Source organism: Leuciscus leuciscus (assembly GCF_965113295.1).
Source record: "Leuciscus leuciscus genome assembly, chromosome: 18".
Lineage (NCBI taxonomy): Eukaryota > Metazoa > Chordata > Actinopteri > Cypriniformes > Leuciscidae > Leuciscus > Leuciscus leuciscus.
The window spans coordinates 31,901,996-31,921,498 of NC_138742.1; the positions used below are offsets into that span (position 1 = coordinate 31,901,996).

General features: G+C 40.2%; 1 protein-coding gene across 1 annotated transcript; it reads left to right on the top strand.

The window, feature by feature from the left end:
• Window positions 1–773: 773 nt before the first annotated feature.
• On the top strand, window positions 774–18,687 carry LOC309480558 (NLR family CARD domain-containing protein 3-like). The gene is made up of 7 exons (XM_082145136.1): window positions 774–1,293; window positions 1,474–1,587; window positions 5,780–5,887; window positions 5,973–7,672; window positions 8,836–9,009; window positions 16,978–17,153; window positions 18,361–18,687. The coding sequence occupies exons 4-7, from the start codon at window positions 6,324–6,326 to the stop codon at window positions 18,363–18,365; spliced, it is 1,704 nt and encodes a 567-aa protein (XP_082001262.1). The 5' UTR covers window positions 774–1,293; window positions 1,474–1,587; window positions 5,780–5,887; window positions 5,973–6,323; the 3' UTR covers window positions 18,366–18,687.
• Window positions 18,688–19,503: the final 816 nt, after the last annotated feature.

Here is a 19,503-nt window from a genome sequence, read left to right on the forward strand (position 1 = left end):
TTCTACAAAAAGGGCAGATTAGGTACCTAGTCTTATTATTTTTTATTTCATAAATTAATCAGATGATTTAGATTAATTCACAAATAACGCACACGTAAATGCGGTGGACAAAAAATAAATAGGGGTGCACTATCTAAGCTTTCACATTGCCTTTTAAGTCTAGTAATTTACATAATCATAGCAGACGCTTTTGTCCAAAGCAGCTTTAAAAGTGAGGAAAACAACGAAACCGTTATAAAGATAAAATAATAGGCTACATAGATACGTTTCAACCGTTTTTAGAAATGCACACACACACACACAGTGTGAGCAATGTTCTTATTAGGTGTTTACGCGTTTGTCACAGAAACGATAAATATTTAATCATAATCACGACAAATATTAGAGAAAAATACAATATGATGTATGCCAGCATCTTGCGCATCAAAACAAACTTGTCCTTCCTCCATCACGGTTGAACTCGCACTAGATCCAGCAAGGGTGAGCTAGAACTCTAGCTCCTCCCATTTGACGCTGCAGCGAATCCCCGCTCACTAAATTTAGCAAGGTGGAGCTGGAGCTCCAGAAAAGGGGGAGCTCGAGCTCTAGCTCCTCCCATTTGGCTCTGCATCGAGCACCATCTCATCCGCCTATTACGTCTCGTCTTTCCATTGGACTGGTTATACACGTGCTTCACGACGCAATCACGCAGGGCGTTCCCACCGCGTCTCGACGCAGCTCGAGTTCCCTTGAAAGGGAAGCTGATGTTTCGCCATGTAATCAAACAGTCGATTCCTAAGTTCCGATACAAAATATTAGTAAGTATTTCACAGAAACTTTTATAAAACCGTAGACAGGAATGTGTGTACTAGCTACTTGATGGAAAAGATGGAGGAGTTTGTGAATCGGTTGGATATCTAGACTAAATTTGGATCAAGGGGACTTTTTATGTCTTGAGGCCCTTTACAGGTGACATCCACATTAATACTTTTTTTCTGAAAGGACGTGTTTGACATTTTTCATCCTGTAGTAAAGGAACGGGGTTTCTTTTGTGTATCGTGCTGTAAGTTAGGCTATGTGATGATTTTTCAAATTACTTTTTTGAGTGAACGCATCGATGTCATTATCTATTTACCTCCAACTCTCATGATCAGATCATTGATAAAGATGTTTAATTAAGTTTAATTACTTTAGTTTTGTGTTTGTTCGTCATTTCCACCCAGAATCAGTGGAGATCAGACTGTTTCAACTGTTCAGCTTCATCATGGATGACAGACAAACATCCAGAGATGAAGATTTTTCTCCAGTTTGCAGGTACTTTAAATGAATACATTAAATAACCCTTTATAGACCCATAATAAAAGAGATGTCTGTTTTAAATGAATTTCTTGAAAACAATGTCTAAACCCTCCTTTGTGCTTTTCATCCAAACAGTATGAAGATCTTACATATGATGATTATCATCAAAAACTAATTAAATCTGTTCTGTTATAGTTCAGTTCAGCAGGAGAGATCAGAACCAGCGCCCAGCTGTGTGTCTTTGAGGAGTGACAGGTCTATGGGTCATCCATTACATTTTAAGAATGACTATACACAGACTGATCTCAGGTAGGCTACAACATTTCTTAAAGACATTTAAATATTTGAATGAAAGAGATTTTTGAATAGTCAGTAGCAAATTCTTAAAATATAAAAAAAACATACTTACGTGTGTGTCACGGGGTGACAAATAAGCCCGGGACTATCCCCGCCAGAGAAATGCCCTTGTTGAGATCTGGGAAGTGAAACACCATTCCAAAGCCAGGGTGAGTGCCTGTCGCTATGGTAACCGAGTGGCGGATTGATAGCAGGTGTGGGTAATTTGCGCTGAGCGTTTGAATGGGGCCACGCTAGCTCATGAGAATATAAAAAGTCAGAGGAAGAGAAAGCATGTTGTTGTTCCTCTCCCGCTTGTGGTGCTTTTGTTCTCGTTTGGATGTGGCTGGCTCCTGTTGGGAAGTGTTCTCTGAAGTGTGTCGTTGAGGGCTCGTTGTGAGGAAAAAGGAACGTCGTGTGTATGAGGAAGTGAAGACGGAGGGAGAGAGGATTTAAAGAGGGAAGTGCATCGTCTGGATGAAAGAGTGAAGATAAGTAACTGATTATTGAATCTCCTACCACACGTTTGATACTGAGATAGATGTGGGTTGAAGTGCTTGGAGTGTACTGTATGGATATCACTGAGTGAATTAAACTGATTCTCTGCCATTCTTATCTCCTCTTCCCGTTCGGATGGTGAAACGAATCCAGTTTATGCCTATGAAGTGTTTAAATTCTCCTTCCTCTCACTGCCGGTCCCTTGCGTTGTGAACCGAGACCCAGGGTGAGTGCTGGCCTTAAAGTATACTTGATGAGTGGATTTGCAGTGTTTGAATTGACGTTCCGTCTCTTCCCCCGTGTGGTATATTGGAGTGGAAATTCCTGTGAGTGTGTGAAGGTCTGTTTTTAACTGCCGTGTGCTCGCCCAAGAGGCAGGCTGGTATATTGTACATCTTCAGAGCTTGGAGAGGTTGAGTACGTCCAATTTGCGGGAAGGCTTGGGAAGGACAGCTGGAGTGACGTTTCTGTCTTCCCCACGACACATGTGAGAACATTATATTGCTGTGTGAAGTATTGACTCTGTCTGCCCTAGAGAAAGCCCAGCCCAGTCTGTGACTGTGAGTGTGCTGCAGCCCCGAAGCCCACCTGTATGGAGTGAAGTTCCTGTCTTCCCCACGACACATGTGAGAACATTATATTGCTGTGTGAAGTATTGACTCTGTCTGCCCTAGAGAAAGCCCAGCCCAGTCTGTGACTGTGAGTGTGCTGCAGCCCCGAAGCCCACCTGTATGGAGTGAAGTTCCTGTCTTCCCCACGACACCTGTGAGAACATTATATTGCTGTGTGAAGTTATGATTCTGTCTGTTCCAGAGAAAGCCCAGTTCAGTCTGTGACTGTGAGTTCACTACAGCTTTGAAGCCCACCTGTACGGTGTGAAGTTCCTGTCTTCCCCACGACACCTGTGAGAACATTATATTGCTGTGTGAAGTATTGACTCTGTTTGCCCTAGAGAAAGCCCAGCTCAGTCTGTGACTGTGAGTTCGCTACAGCCTTGAGGCCCACCTGTATGGAGTGAAGTTCCTGGTTTCTCCGCGACACATGTGAGAACATTATATTGCTGTGTGAAGTATTGACTCTGTCTGCCCTAGAGAAAGCCCAGCCCAGTCTGTGACTGTAAGTGTGCTGCAGCCCCGAAGCCCACCTGTATGGAGTGAAGTTCCTGGTTTCTCCGCGACACCTGTGAGAACATTATATTGCTGTGTGAAGTTATGATTCTGTCTGTTCCAGAGAAAGCCCAGTTCAGTCTGTGACTGAGTTCACTACAGCTTGAAGCCCACCGAGAAAGCCCAGTTCAGTCTGTGACTGAGTTCACTACAGCTTTGAAGCCCACCTGTACGGTGTGAAGTTCCTGTCTTCCCCACGACACCCATGAGAACACTATACTGCTGCGTGAAGTTACGACTCTGTCCGTCCTAGAGGAAGCCCAGTTCAGTCTGTGACTAAAGCCCAGCTTGGTCTGTGACCGTGAGTTCGCTACAGCCCTGAAGCCATCGGTACGGTGTGAAGTCCCTGTCTTTCTTGCGACACACGTGAGCCATTCTACCTGTGACCGTGAGTCTGCTACAGCCCTGAAGTTCATCTGTAGGGTGCGAAGTACTCACCCGTCCAAGACACCCGTGAGAGTTGTGCACCGCTCCTGAGCTTGCCCCCTCCTGCCCTAGGGGAAGTCTCGTATGGTGTTTACGGAGGACCTGCCGCAGTCTACCTGTCCACTTCTTACCGTTGTAATTGCCCTTGGTGTAGAAGGAGCTCGGTCGACCTACTTACCGTAAGATACTTACCTACACATTATTGACTGCTGTGAACTGTTCCCCACGTGGAAGAGGAGAGGAAGCTTTGACCATCTGCTCATTGGGAAACTCACCTGTTTCACCTCCTCCCATTGTGAACCTGATACCAGCGTGGAAGGAGGAGCTCGGTCAATCTATCTACCGTAAGATACTTACCTGCCCATCATCGACTGCTGTGAACTGTCCCCTACGTGAAAGAGGAGAGGAAGCTTTGACCATCCGCTCATCGGAGAACTCACCTGTCCATTACCCCCCACCGTGCACCTGATACCAGCCTGGGAGAAGGAACGTCGACAACCTACTTACTGTAAGATACTTACCTGTCCATTATCGACTGCTGGGAACTGTTCCCCTCACGTGCAAGAGGAAAGGAAACTTGGATCATCTACCCACCTGTGAGGAACTCACCTGTCCAATACTTACCTGTCCAGCACTCCTCACTGGGAATTGCCGCCCGTGGGGAAGGGTGTGTCTGCTTGCCCCGCCTGGGATCCTCCCTGGACGAGGGAGAGAAGAAGACTTTTAGATTAGGATTATAAATTATTTTATTCTCAATAAAATTGTTACTTTTATCCTCCGTCTCTGGTCTCGTCTCTGGCACGCTCCTCAAAGTGTTCTTGGTCTAGGGGTGGGTGTAGTCTGGTTCGGCCCATCCCGACCTGTGACATGTGTGAGTCAGAAGCGCCAGAATGTACAAGCAAATATGGAATTGCCCCACTTTTTAGAATCAGCTTTGTGCACGGCCTGCCTTGTACTCTCGCAGGGTCTGGAAACAGTCCTCTGAAAATTGCGCATCACACAGTCGAATATTTTAGTTGTACTGTTCTGGAACAATTGTAAATAAAGTTTAAGCATTGTTTTCTAATTGTGTCCTCTTTTGGAAGGCCAAACTCATTTAGTTTGGCTTTCGCAGCGAAAAACACAGTGTCTCCACGACATGGCGGCGCTGGCGGCAACAATAATACAGCGAGAACAAAAGTTACGCCTTCTTTCTTTTGCGTATACATTTATTTATGAAACTCTGCCCCCACTCTCTGACCTAGGGCGTGTTTGAAAGAAGAGTTTTAGGAAGGCGTGGCTGAGCCTTTATAACTTTTATAAAGAATATCTCTTAAGGTTTTACACTTTGAGCTTTGTAACTCTGCAGATCTTATACTTGCACTAACAGCTACATAACACACTAAAGAAAAAGGAAAACAAGAAATCGCATCATATGACCTTTAAACTTTATGAAATTAATCCTGTTGTTGATAGAAAACATTGTTTCTACTCTGATAATCACTGGGACCAAATCATCTGCACATATTGCCAAATAGGCACAAGGTTTTGTTATCAGTTGAAGATCCTCCTTTATGCCTCTTATGACAGAGTCCACTATCTTTAAAGCAGATTTTAACGGAATGCGATGGTTTTAACTCCTCTAGGACTGTTTTTATTCTGTTGATTTGTATTAATAGATTTTTTTTTTTATTAAGTGAGGCTGAATTAGTTTAAAAACTTTTGTAAATTTAGTTTTTAGTTTATTTCTCTTTTTATATTTTGCTACTTTTATTCTCACCATTAAAATAGCTCTGACAACTGACATGATGTTAAATTATAAGCAATCAATCAATAATATATTATTTTAATATAATATTTACAATATATAAAAAGCTTTCTCAAGCTAACACAAAGTTTGTCTTGACAAACGTTTTTTTTTTTATAGTTTTTGTTTTTAGTATTATTACAGTGGTGGCCTTGAGCAGTTGATTTATTAATAAGTGCATTTACTTATTATCTGTTTTAGGAGGGTTACAGTGAATTATTAAGGTAATATAAAACAAATCCACCAATATCACAGTGTCTGATTCTTGATTTTCTTCATGATGTTTTAGGTCAATCCCACCACAAAGATCAGCAGTAACAAAACCCGCCTGTAAGAAGAATGACCAATCTATGAATCAACTACAGAACTTTAATGAAAGCAGGGATGCTGGTGTCAGGTAAAGTAAACAAACAGGTAAACAAATACAACATTTTACTCTATATATTTAACTTATGTAATACCATGTTATTTAAATTTTACAGCCATGAAGTCCTCAACACATTTAGATCAAATCTGATGAAGAAGTTTAAGTCGCTGAATGAGGGAACAGCAAAGCAGGGAAACCCAACACTCCTGAATGGGATCTACACAGAGCTCTACATCACAGAGGGTGACAGTGGAGAGATCTGTAATGAACATGAGGTGTGACAGATTGAGACACAATCCAGGAGAGCAGCAACAGAGGACAAACCCATCAAATGCAATGACATCTTTAAACCTTTACCTGGACAAAACAAACCCATCACAACTGTGCTGACAAAGGGAGTCGCTGGCATTGGAAAAACAGTCTCTGTGCAGAAGTTCATCATGTGTTTTTCCATGAAACAAAAGAAATGGAAATATCCAGTGACAAATATAAAGTGTTGTTCATCTTTGATGGTCTGGATGAGTGTCGTCTTCCCTTACATTTTCAAAGGAATGAGACTCTACGAGATGTAAACAAAAAGAAATCAGTGGACGTACTGCTGACGAACCTCATTGCGGGGAATCTGCTTCCCTCTGCTCTGATCTGGATCACCTCTAGACCAGCAGCAGCCAATCTCGTCCCCTCTGAGTGTGTCCATCGAGTGACAGAGGTACGAGGCTTCAATGAGCCACAGAAGGAGGAATACTTCAGGAAGAGAATCAGTGTTCAGAGTCTGGCCAATACAATCATCTCACACCTGAAGTCATCAAGGAGCCTCTACATCATGTGCCACATCCCAGTGTTCTGCTGGATCTCAGCCTCTGTTCTAGAGAAGATGTTGAGTGAAGCAGAGAGTGGAGAGATTCCCAAGACTCTCACTCAAATGTACACACACTTCCTGATCCTTCAGTCCAACATAAAACATGAGAAGGACTATGAGAAGAACCTGACAGATGAAGACATGATCCTCAAACTGGGGAAAGTGGCTTTTCAGCAGCTTGTGAAAGGCAATGTGATCTTCTATGAGAAAGACCTGAGAGAGTGTGGCATTGATGTGACAGAAGCATCAGTGTACTCAGGATTGTGCACTCAGATCTTCAGAGAGGAGTCAGGCCTGTATCAGGCGAAAGTCTTCTGCTTTGTTCACCTGAGTGTTCAGGAACATCTAGCAGCTTTATATGTGCACCTCTGCTTCACAAACAACAACAGAAATGTATTTGACAGTCTCTATAGTAGTAGAGTCTCTATAACAGGTGTGTTGTTTATGTTTAAGGACTGGTTTAAACTCAATTTATCAGAATATGTTTCATTTTCTGAGCTCCATGAGAGAGCCGTGAATGAGGCTCTACAGAGTAAAAATGGGCATCTGGACCTTTTTCTGCGCTTCCTTCTGGGTTTGTCAGTGGAGTCTCACCAGATTCTCCTTCAGGGACTAATGACACTGAGAAGAAGAAGGTCTGACAGTAATGAGAAAACAGTTGAGTACATCAAGAAGAAGATCAGGACCATTGACTCTCCAGAGAAATCCATCAATCTGTTCCACTGTCTGAATGAACTGGGTGACCAGTCACTAGTGGAGGAAATACAACAGTATCTGAAATCTGGAACAATAAGTGAAGCCAGACTCTCTTCATCTCAGTGGTCAGCTGTAGTTTTTGTGTTGTTGACATCAGAGAAGAGTCTGGAGAAGTTTGATATTAATACATTTGTTGGAGAAAACAATAAAGCTGAAAAACTGAAGGTTCTTCAGAAGCTGCTGCCCGTGATTAAAGTTCAGTAAGTATCAGTGAAAACTATCACTTTACTGTTAAAACAAAAGAAAATCACAAGCTAATAAATCTAAGAAACATACGAACATTTATTGTATCAGTAATAGGAGCAATATGGCAGCATACTTGATTTTATTGTTTTTCTGATTTTTTATCTGAATTCATCTATTTTATTGATGGGAATAATGACGGGGAGATGTGATTGGGAAACAATACAAGCTGACTCAAACTTGTGTTAAAGCACCTGACAGCCAATGTCTTCAACATGAGGATTCATTTAAAACAAACCAGTTTAATGTTACAAATGAATTAGTACTTAAACCATTGATATGGATTTGATCCACGTTAAAAGTTAATTATTTATTGTTGCAAATTTGACAATGAAACTTGACAACTTAGATAAGGTTTTCATTAACATTTTAAGTATTACATTTTAAACAGACTAACAAAGCCCAACTCTTATAATAGAGGTAAACAACATCAACTGGATAGAGCCAAAGACTGGACTAAAAAGGCAAAGGTCAAAATCTATAAATATGACATCATAATATATATAATAAAGCATGTATAATATGACATAATAAAGCACAAAATATTATTTTAAAAAAGGCTATCGTGGTTGAGATATCAGTTGATGGTAGTAAAATTCATGTCATGGGAATAATTTCAGGGGAATAATTTGTCTTCTTACACGCTAGACAAATAGAGTTATCACTGATCCAGTACTATAAAGTACTGGCAACAACAGACAAAAAATTAAATATTCATATAACATGTTTATTGGTTATTCACCTGCAAGGGAGGCCAAGAATTCTAGCCCAATAATGCAGTCTTACATTTAGAGCAAAGCGTGGAGTTAGTTGGTTTAATTTTATGTTGTATATGTCGTGTCTGTTCAGAATCTTGTTCTTTTGCACACTGAGAGTTTGTTATCCTGAGTCCACACCATGTCCCATTTGTCTTTTATTCACACTTAACTCTCTCCAATTGTAATCTGTGACACCATTACCTCAAGGTTCCTGAGTAATTTTGAGACAATGCCATCCATTGGTGACCAAGTGCAGTGTTTTCTTTACTCAATCTACAAATTATCTATTTTTTCTCAATTTTCAATTGCTTTTTGTTTTCAGTTCATAGTGTTTACCAAGTATGATTTTCATCCCTCTACAGTTTGAGTGATTGTGGAGTCACAGAGAAAGATTCTGCTGCTCTGACTTCAGTTCTGATATCAAACCCCTCACAACTGAGAGAACTGGATCTGAATAATAGAAACCTACGAGATCCGGGTGTGAAGCTTCTCTCTGTTGTACTGAAGGAGCCTGACTGTAAACTGGAGAAACTCTGGTAAGATCATCTACGGTATATCATAGTCAGACATGTTATTGTCTTCTGTAAGACTAAATCAGGGTTCCACAAATCTGGCACTGGAGGGCCGCGCCTTACTGAGTTTAGCTCAAACCCTGATAAAACTCTCCTTCCTGTAACTCTGAAGACATGGATTAGCTTGTTCAGGCGTCTTTAATTAGGGTTGGAGATAAACTCTGCAGGACAGCGGCACTTCAAAACCGGATTTGAGGAACCCTGGACTAAATGCTCTGATGTAAATTTTAGGGCTACACTGCAGAAAATAAATTTCTTTCTCAGTATTTTTGTTTTCTTTTCTTTTTTGTATTCTTAATTGAAGATAAATTTACTTGAGAAGCAAAATAACTTAAAATGTTAAGTCTTGTATACTGAAAAATTGCTTATTTATCTTCATTTAAGAATTTTTAGATATTAGATATTTAGACTACGTCTGGATCGGATTCAGAACGATGATCAAAACACAGATGGAGTAGATCAAGTTCAACAACACCCCCAAAGCTTCACAGTCCTATACCTCGTCCTGCGTCGACATTTCATTAAGTAACATTAGGCAGTTTTGATTTTACATATGCGTCTGCTTACATACGTGACCCGTTCTGGCAAAATGAGTCGCAATGAGCAAATGTTCATGACTGAGCTACACCTGTTTGACTTTAATAGTCAAAGTCAATTTTGAGAAAAATCGAGTTAAAGTTTTCTGAAGGTTCCAAAACAAAATCATCTACCAACCATACCTTAAAATCTCGGGTAATAACACACCACCGAGTCAAAACCAAATATTTATAGGAACAATATATATTCAACTTTTTTCCCCCATGGTACCACAATTGTTTGATTAAAATTAATGAAAAAGACAGCCTATATATTCAGACCTACTGTACTGCACAGGTCATATCTAATATATGTTACACATCAGATGTTTTTCCCCAACAGTTAACCAAATGTTCACTTAACACATAGCAGATTATGTTTGCTTGAATACTCGCCAAGACAGATATTTTGAAACACTGTAATTCTGTGTAGGTATAAGAGTTTATCGGGATCACGCGCTGTCTGAGGCGTCTTTGAGGCACGCTTCGGATGTGTCAGTCAATGTGAGTAAAATCATTTTGTTTAAATCAGTATGAGTTTGAAAATCACATTTCATTGGTTCAGACTCATGCCATCAAGAATTCGCTATTAATATTCACAAAGTTGGATTGCTACATTTTAAAATAATACCAAACTTGTGCTGAGGGAAAGCACAGTCGTCGAGAAGCGAGCAGAGAAAACTGAATTTTTCATGGACAAAGGAAAACATACAAATAAAGATACTTTTAAATGTTTAATTGGTATTTTGACACTTGGGATCACTAGATGAGGGCTTAATGAACTCATTTTTGTGAACACCTCAAATTCGACCATTTTGCCTGTAGCTCAGAATTATCCTGTACGCATTCTGACTCATTTTGCCAGCACGGGTCACATATGATATTGCATGTTTCTGCTTCTTCTTCGCCTGTGTTTTTATCATGAGATTTAATACTTTTTCAAAAGTGAAAGATCTCAAACTAAACCGCCTTCAGTGATACATGTGTTAAATAGTTGTTGTTAAGTGTTAGCTTATTATATTTATGTTGAAATTTTATGGATTTAATTTTTACATTTTCCATAATCTGCCTGTAAATGTTTGTATCTCCCAGGATACGTTTCCCCTTTGGGAGTTTAAATTAATTGGAAAAAAGAATGTTTGTTTGGCAATGCGTGTTACAACATTTTAATAACAATTTTAAAACATGTATTCTCTCATAACTTTAAATATTCTTTGTAAAATTCGGTCGAACAATGCCTGTTTATGAATATATTAGCCTACTGTATCATATTTAATATGCAAATTTATAGGGCCTATGAATGATCAATATGACCAAAACTTTGCTGAGAAACATTGTGTACACAGTCTTATTCATGCCTTCTGTCCTCTGATTGATAGTTTATACTTAAAAAACAAAAACAAAATTCAAGTAAAGTCCTTTTGCTCAGAAAGTTTTTATTTTTATAAATGTAAGAAACATTTATTAGACTGAAGCAACTGGGGTTTATTGATTATTAATAAACAATTTTTTTATGTTAAAAATTGCATATATGATCCATAAAAGCCGTGTGTGTGTGTAATGTGATACTCAACAAAAAACAGATGCTAACTTGTATATGCATGCATGTGTGTTTTTTTGTTGAGTATCATATTTATACATCGCTTTTATGGCTCATACTGTCAGAAACACAGGGTTAGGACTAGTGTGAAAACTTGAACACAGTCAAAAGGTGAACCCAAATGCAGAAAACCAGATGACAGTTCTGGGAAATATCTTCAAATCTTGTATTTGATGAAAAGGAATGTCCAAACTTTCCTAGGATAAAGCCAAAAAGTAAACTCCAAAAAACTTCCACAAATAGTTTGACAGCAGTTCCAAAAAGTAAATCCAAAAAGTCCACAAAGTAAATCCAGAAGGAATTTGAAAAAAAGTTCACAAAAAGATCTGTGAGAACTCCAAAATTTCAAAGAGCAAAAGTCAATTAAACAAAACAAAGGAACCATACCAGGTACACAAATTAGATTTAGATAACTCCAAAAGAGGCACAGCAAGAGAATGACCTAGACTTGGCCATGGCACTGGAAACACTGAGCAAAGTACTCAGGAGAAGGGTGACTTAAATACACAAACAGGGAACAAGGCACAGGAGACATAATGACAGAGACTGAAAACCAACAAGAGACACAATGAACATATATAATCTATGTGGCCAAACATAAGTCTAAAACCTTGACACCGGTGTTGTGCCTGAACGCGTTCATTGAACGATAGTTCATGAACTCATTCATATTTTGGGCGAACGTGAACTGAACGTACTCTGTTACTGCCTGATGAACGTTACTGTGAACTCGTTCATTCTGGTGTCTGTGAACAGCACGGTCTCTCAGTTTAACTTCGTTCAAAAGGGTGCAAGATTTCTATAGAAATGTATTTGTCCCGTTCGGAACCTCCGTTGTCCCGTTTATTGACGCTGATCTAACCACTGATGTATGACTGAATCTGATACAACAGCAACACTTGATCACGACACCGGTCATCATCCAATCACAGTCCACACTCACGCGCATCAGACCCAGAGATCAGACCATACGAATATGTAATGTAAAGGATACATCATGCAGATGCACTGGGACACATCCTCAGTGATGTAACCTGGGGTCATTGGGTGTTTCGGGTCTTTCAACATCAGACACCCTCGCCCAGGCGACCCGACCGGAGTTGATCAGACCCCGGCCTGTGTCCCAGCAGCAATTGCCCACGGTTCTGCCCTCTTAATCCACAGCCAACGTGTGGCTTTCTCTGCAGCTTCAGTTGCGGATCTGATCGCCTTTCTTTTAGCTTCCCCTGTGATGCCTAGGGTTTTAAACACATAGCAGAGTGATCGCCCTGCAAATCCTCTGCAGCCCACCTCCAGAGGCTCACAACGGGTTTGCCAGCCCTGCCTTCTACACTCTTCAACTAGCTCCTGGTACTTTCTCTCATTGGCCTCGTCCATGCGCTCTTCCCAAGGCACAGTGAGCTCCAACAAGATCAACTGCTTGGTAGAATCTGAGAATATAATCATGTCTGGACGAAGCCTTGTGGATATTATTCTGGTTGGGATCTTTAGCTGTTTTCCAATATCCACTTCCAGTTGCCAATCAGTGGCAGTAGTGAGGAGGCCAGACTTTGCTCTGGGTTGTGGAAGGGCTTTCTCTCCGGCTCTAAGAAACTTGATGCTCCTTGGATTGTGGTGGCCCTTGATGGTGTTAATGGCTGTAGCTATGCTCTCAGCAACTGCCTTAAGCACCTGGTCGTGGCGCCAGCGATAACGCCCATCTCCTAGGGCTTTTGGACAGCTACTAAGGAGGTGCTCTAGGGATCCCCTTCCTGGACAAAGGGGACAGGAAGGTGTCTCGATTTTGCCCCAGATGTGGAGATTTGATGGACTTGGTAGGACATCGTAGACAGTTTGGACTAAGAACCTGATACAGTGAAAGTCTCCTTTCCAGATGTCGGCCCAGGTGATCTTACGTTGCCGAACATTTTCCCATTTTGTCCAAGCTCCTTGCTGTGCCATTCCCACCATCCTGCTAGCTCTAACTTCCTCCACGCCTGCCCGCACTTCCTCCTGAACAAGATGTTGACGCTCTTTGCCTTGAGCATTGTCAACTCTTGTTACCGGGAAGTAGCCAAAGCCTGCACGCCCTGTTGCTATGGGCCCCACCAGTGCCTTCTGCCTCAGCCGTGACTCAGCCACCTCCAGCGATTTTCCTGCACTCCATTTCCTGCCTGTTCGCACCTGTATGCCAGCTGCTGCCACCTTTGGATCCCTGGACTCTCTATACTGCCATGCTTCCCGTGTTCTTGACACCATGAACTCCTCAGAAAGGCTGTTAATTGGGATTTGCAGGACATTGCTGGTGCCATACAAGGCAGCACTGCTCAGACTGCGAGGTAACCCAAGCCATCTACGCAGATAACTGCTGATCTTTCTCTCCAGGGCCTCGACAGTTGTTATGGGCACTTCGTACATCAGCAGGGGCCACAAGATCCGGGGCAGGATAGAATGCTGATAAACCCAGGCCTTAAACTTCCCAGGTAGACCTGATTTGTCCACCCTGCTCAGCCAAGACTCAAGCTCTTTGCTGGTTTTCTGGATGGAGGCAGAATCCTTGAGGCTACAGTCGAAAACCTTGCCGAGGCTCTTGACTGGCTTCTCGGTTATGGACGGGATGGTGACTCCGGCCAGTGAAAATCGGAACTTGTCCACTACTTTCCCTCTTTTGAGCACTAGCGACCTTGATTTTTCTGGTTTAAAGCTCATCCTTGCCCAGTTGATGAGCTTCTCTAGCCCTTGGAGAATCCACCTACTGCCCGGTACGGATGTAGTGGTGACTGTCAGGTCATCCATGAAAGCTCTTATTGGGGGCTGTCGCACTCCAGATTTCATCAAGGGGCCTCTGCACTCTACCTCTGCCGACTTCACAATCATGTTCATGGCAAGGGCAAAGAGAATTACTGAGATGGTACAACCTGTAATTATGCCTTTCTCTAACCGATGCCAGTCTGATACCCCTGACCCAGTAGTGGCTCTTAACCTGAACTTGCAATAATAATCCAGGATAAGGTCTGTGATTTTGCTGGGAACATAATGTCGCTGGAGGGCAAGCACAATGAGATTGTGTGGTATGGAGCCATATGCATTAGCAAGGTCCAACCATAACATTGAAAGGTCTCCTTTTCCTTCACGAGCCTCCCTAATGATTTGTGTGATGACTCCTGTGTGTTCCAAACATCCTGGCACTCCCGGGATTCCACCCTTCTGAACAGAGGTGTCAATATAGTTGTTCTTCAAGAGGAACTCAGTTAGTCGTTGTGACAAGACACTGAAGAATAGCTTGCCTTCGACACTCAGCAGTGAGATGACTCTAAACTGACTGATGTTCTTGGAATTTTCTTCCTTGGGGATCCATACACCTTCTGCGTATCTCCACTGCTTGGCAACTCTTCCCCTACGCCAGATCACCCTCAGACTCTTCCACAGGTACCGAAGGAGTTGCGGGTAGCGCTTGTACATAGTGTATGGAACTCCACTAGGCCCTGGAGCGGAGGCTGATCTAGCTTTTTTCACCACCTCCTGCACCTCAGCTGGGCTCCCTCATGACAAATTCAACTGTCGGAGGATGTGGGGTTATTAGGGCTGTGTGTGGTTCCAGTTCCAGGTCCCTCTCTGGGTCGCTCAAGGTGTTGTGCAAAAAAGAGTTCACCTCCTCATTTGAGCATGTGAGGCTGCCACTGCGCTTGTCACCAAGAAGCTTCTTAGTGAAAGAAAAGGGGTTGGAAATAAAGGCAGCACGCTTCCTTGCTCTTTCCTTACCCCTCCTCCGGTGCCACTCTGCCCTGCGCAGGGACATGAGCTTCTTTCTTAAGATGTTACGAAGCTCAGCGAGTGGTTGCTTTTCCTCTTCTCTAGCCACCTTATACTGTTGTTTAAGACTTCGAAGCTCCTGACGCAGTTGATGGATCTGTGTGGCTCTACGATTCCTAGCAATAACAAACTCTAAATTGAGAATTAATTATTATTTTGGGACAAATCATTGTTTGATTTGCGCACAGAATCCTCCGCTGTCTGGTCGCTTCGATCCGGACTCGCGCTAACGGCAAATCCCTTTCACTGTCCGACTGGGTTTTGATTTCGGCAAATCAGTTTTAACGAATTCAAACAACGTGATTATTGTGAGTCCAACATACATCCAGCCACGCAAGAAAGCATCAAATCGTCCTGAGTCGAATAATATACTGATGTGATTTGCTGACCAAGAAACATTTCTGATTATTATTAATGTAAAAAAAAAAAGAAAGAAAAAAAAATCAGGATTCTTTGATGAATAAAAGGTTCAAAGTAAATTTATCCGAAATAAAAAAAAACGTAACATTATAAATGTACTTGCTGAATAAAAGTAGGCTATTAATTTCTTTAAAAGTAGTGTATAATTACAAAAGCTTTCTATTTCAGATAAATGCTATTATTTTGAACTATGGTTTGTGTGTAATATGACTTTAATCAAAACAAATGTGTTGTCTGAAAACCTTTTAAACGCATACGAACCTGAAATGACATACAGGCCTACTGTGTTATGTTGGCCCTAGCCTATAGCCTACAAATATTTTGACTGTCCCTCATTTTCCTGTAAAGAACCATGCACGATTGTCCCGCATTTGTTTAGTTGGCAACCCTACCCTCAATGCTATGTAAACCCTGGTTGGATAAGGATTTTAAAATTGGATATGAAGATGAAATCTGAAGCATAGTTTCAGTGTTAAAACTGATAACATAATTGCTGTCTGTGGTTTTATATGGGCTGTGGCAATAATTTTGAAAAATAATAGTTTGCAGCAACATATGGAAAAAAAGAACTGAACTAGTTCATTTTTTGGAACTGTGAACTTTAGTTCAAAATTTTGAAGTTTGAACTATGAACTGAACTAGTTCATTTAAAAATTTGTTAATTGAACTTTGAACTAGTTCATGTAGAAAGTGAACTTTCCCAACACTTAAGAGATGGAAAATGTTCCCCAAAAGCCTGTTGTGTCATATTTGACATTTATATTAACATGAAAAAATGTCAAAATAATTAATTTTTAACATTAACAAATGGTGAATAATCAATAAACCCAGTTGCTTCAGTCCAGTAAATGTTTCTTACATTAATTTATAAAAAATCATGAATCATTAATAAATCATTTCTCAGCAAAAAATACTTTATTTGATAAAAAAAAAGTATAAACTATCAATCAGAGGACAGAAGGCATGAAGTAGATTGTGTGCAAGAGCAAAACAGAGAGGCAGAAGGTAGCATTAGGAAGACAGAAACTATCACTGCATATCCAGTAAAACATCATGGTATGTTCACTGTCAGCAACAGTGTTGTCATAATTCTCAATTTAGGTTAGACCATATTGGTTTCACTTTATTTTAATGGTCCCTTGAACACATTCTGTTGACTATAAGTACAGTTGCACATGTCTACAAACTCCCATTGGAGTGTTAATAGATTTATTAGTAGACTAGTAGGGTTAGGGTTAGAATAAGTTGGCATGTAGTTGCAAAGTTACTTATAGTCAGTAGTTAACCTACCATACTCTTGTGTGCTTTCATCTTCACAATGAGTCTGTCACAGAGAAGAGGTGTAGTTGTGTTTGAGCTCATTTAGAACGGTTGGATTTATGAAGAACATGTGTTGAAAGCTTTTTGAATTTCTTTATTCTTTTTTTTTATGACTGATAAATCTCCAATTGAAATTTAGACATATTTAATAGTCTGTGTAGAATTGTGGCTTGTACGTGTTGATCTGAACTGAGAGAGTGAAGAGTGTGTCATTGTTCTCTACAGGTTGAGTGATTGTGGAGTCACAGATGAAGGTTGTTCTGCTCTGGCTTCAGCTCTGAGATCAAACCCCTCACACCTGAGAGATCTGGATCTGACTGGGAATAAACTAGGAGAATCAGACGTGAAGCTTCTCTCTGATCTGAAGAATGATCCACATTATAAACTGGAGACACTATCTTGTAAGTAGATTATTTACTAAAGATTACAAAATACAGTAATTTGTAACATATTTCTAAATAATTTAGAATACTTTGGAATACTAATAAGGTTTGTAACACAAAGGGTCCACCAAACATAGGACTTGGTTTTCCCCTGCATATTATTTTAATGACATCAGTTTTACACAGTATTTCTTGAAGAAAACAAAAATATTTTTAGTTTTTAGTAAACATTTAGTTGAATATTTTAGTAAAATATTTGTTTGATATATATATATACAATTTTTTTATTTATTTTTTACTGATACAACACAATGCATTAAAAGCTGGGGTGTGTAAACTTTTTAAATTGCATGAACAGGATAAATTGTAATTATTTTGTCTTCTGTGAAACCGGGAAGTATTTGCTTCTGAAGGGCAGTACTGAATGAAAAAAAAAAAGATGATCTTTAAACAAAATGTACACATCATCATAATCCTGTTTAAAGTTTACACCCCCTGCTCTTAATGCATCGTTTCCTCCTTAAGCATCAGTAAATGTTTTCACCTTTTGTAATAGTTGTGTATGAGTCACTCAATTGTCCTTAATGTAAAAATATGGATCTCAAAATCATACAGTCATTGTTGGAAAGGTGTCAAATATGCAGAAGATTCTGGAAAACCTAAAAATGTGCAATGTTTTTCTGGAGAACAGCGAGTTTAACTGCTCAGTTATATAGATCCTGTAATAAACATTATTTGTTCTCATTATTCTGAGAACACACACAGTCTCTATGGAATGGACTACATATGCCGTATTATCATTTAATCAGTTAGTACATAGATGTTGTCCGACAGGAGGTCCGCTCTGACTCTCGGCTGCAGGACATTGTCACAGAAGAATCTAGATCACTCCCAGAAAAGATTACAATTAATTGCGAGAGTAGTTTCTGTTCATCACATCATTCATATAATGCGAATAATCGACTGAACCTTTCGTTTCCACGACGGTAAGTGGGAAGTGGTCCTGACAAGATGATCTGTTCACAATGGTCTTGATCAGGATCTTCTTCATCTTGACGTTCACCCGCGTGCAGAACAACAGCTCTGATGTTCTCCTCACCTTTATATCTCTGGCTGTAATATTAATGTATCTCTGCCTGTGTTTGTTCTGAAATGAATCTACTGATGTGATGTGACCGCAGTAATGTCTCGTACTCCATATGTGACTCTGTGTGTTTAATTGTAGTGTAAGGAGAGCCGCTACAGAGACCGAAGACGCAGAGACTGTGACATTACTATTTTATTTATTTTTTCTGTATGTGCAGCTGCAAGTTTTTTTGTTTGTTTGTTGTTGTTTTTTTTACTTTTGGTTCAGATCCAAAGACAGTTTGAAAAAGCATGAAACCTTAATACATTTTCTTTGTGTACAGGAATGCACTCTTATGTCTCTTATGAACTGGTTTTACATTTCTCAAATGCATGGTGAAGTTGCTCGGAAGTCATCATCTAAGAAATTCTTCTTGAACTGAAAATTTGTTTTGTTACTTAATTATTTAAACTTTCATGATGGTTTCACATTGCGACATTGTTTTTCTTTAACCTATTCTACACTTGTAAGTTTCACTCTCGGTCCCATCACCGATCAGAAAAAAAAAAAACTGTTTTTTGTACAGTGTATTTACATAATAATTTGAATGTAATAAGATAACGTTCATTTTGGATGAAGACTTATTTAGCCTGCACAAAATGATCATATTCATCTGAAATGATCATCATGTTCACAAGAAAGCAAACAGAAGACAGAGCATAAAAGATTACTGAATTTACAGTTTGCTTGTTTTTGTGTGTAACATGATGTTTATTCATTATAATATCTCACCACTGTAATCAGAGCCGCCTTAACCTAATGTTAGGCCCCGGGGCTGAGAGGTTTTGTAGGCCCCCCATCCCCTCAATTTAAAGAGTCTCATTTTAAAAAAGTGTAATAGCCTATCTAGGTAATCTACATCACAAAATGCATTAGTTTCTTTTGAGACCTACAACAGTGATTTTTTTAAATATTGTTTTTCATTTTAATATTGTTATTAACATATCACTGAGCACATAAACACAAGACACTTTATTTAACAACCACACACAGCAACTAAATTTCAACTTTATGCAAATGAGAAGCGATTTTCGCGAGCGACGACCAATAGGAAAGAAGCCTTTCAGTGGAGCTCAGCTCCCGTCACCTTCTCGAGTGCAGTGCAGGCAAGACAGAGGAGTTCGAGGGCGATTTCACTGTTTTATATGATTTACTGTAACTAACCACAAACATGGATATAATAAATTTATGCATGGAAAAGAAACTGTCGACAGTCTCAGTGAGTTTAATTCATACATTTAT

Coding starts and splice junctions, on each gene's coding strand:
- LOC309480558 (XM_082145136.1), top strand. CDS start 6,324: ATGGAAATATCCAGTGACAAATATAAAGTGTTGTTCATCTTTGATGGT. Junction 7,673..8,835: donor CTGCCCGTGATTAAAGTTCA/GTAAGTATCAGT, acceptor ATCCCTCTACAG/TTTGAGTGATTGTGGAGTCA. Junction 9,010..16,977: donor TGTAAACTGGAGAAACTCTG/GTAAGATCATCT, acceptor TGTTCTCTACAG/GTTGAGTGATTGTGGAGTCA.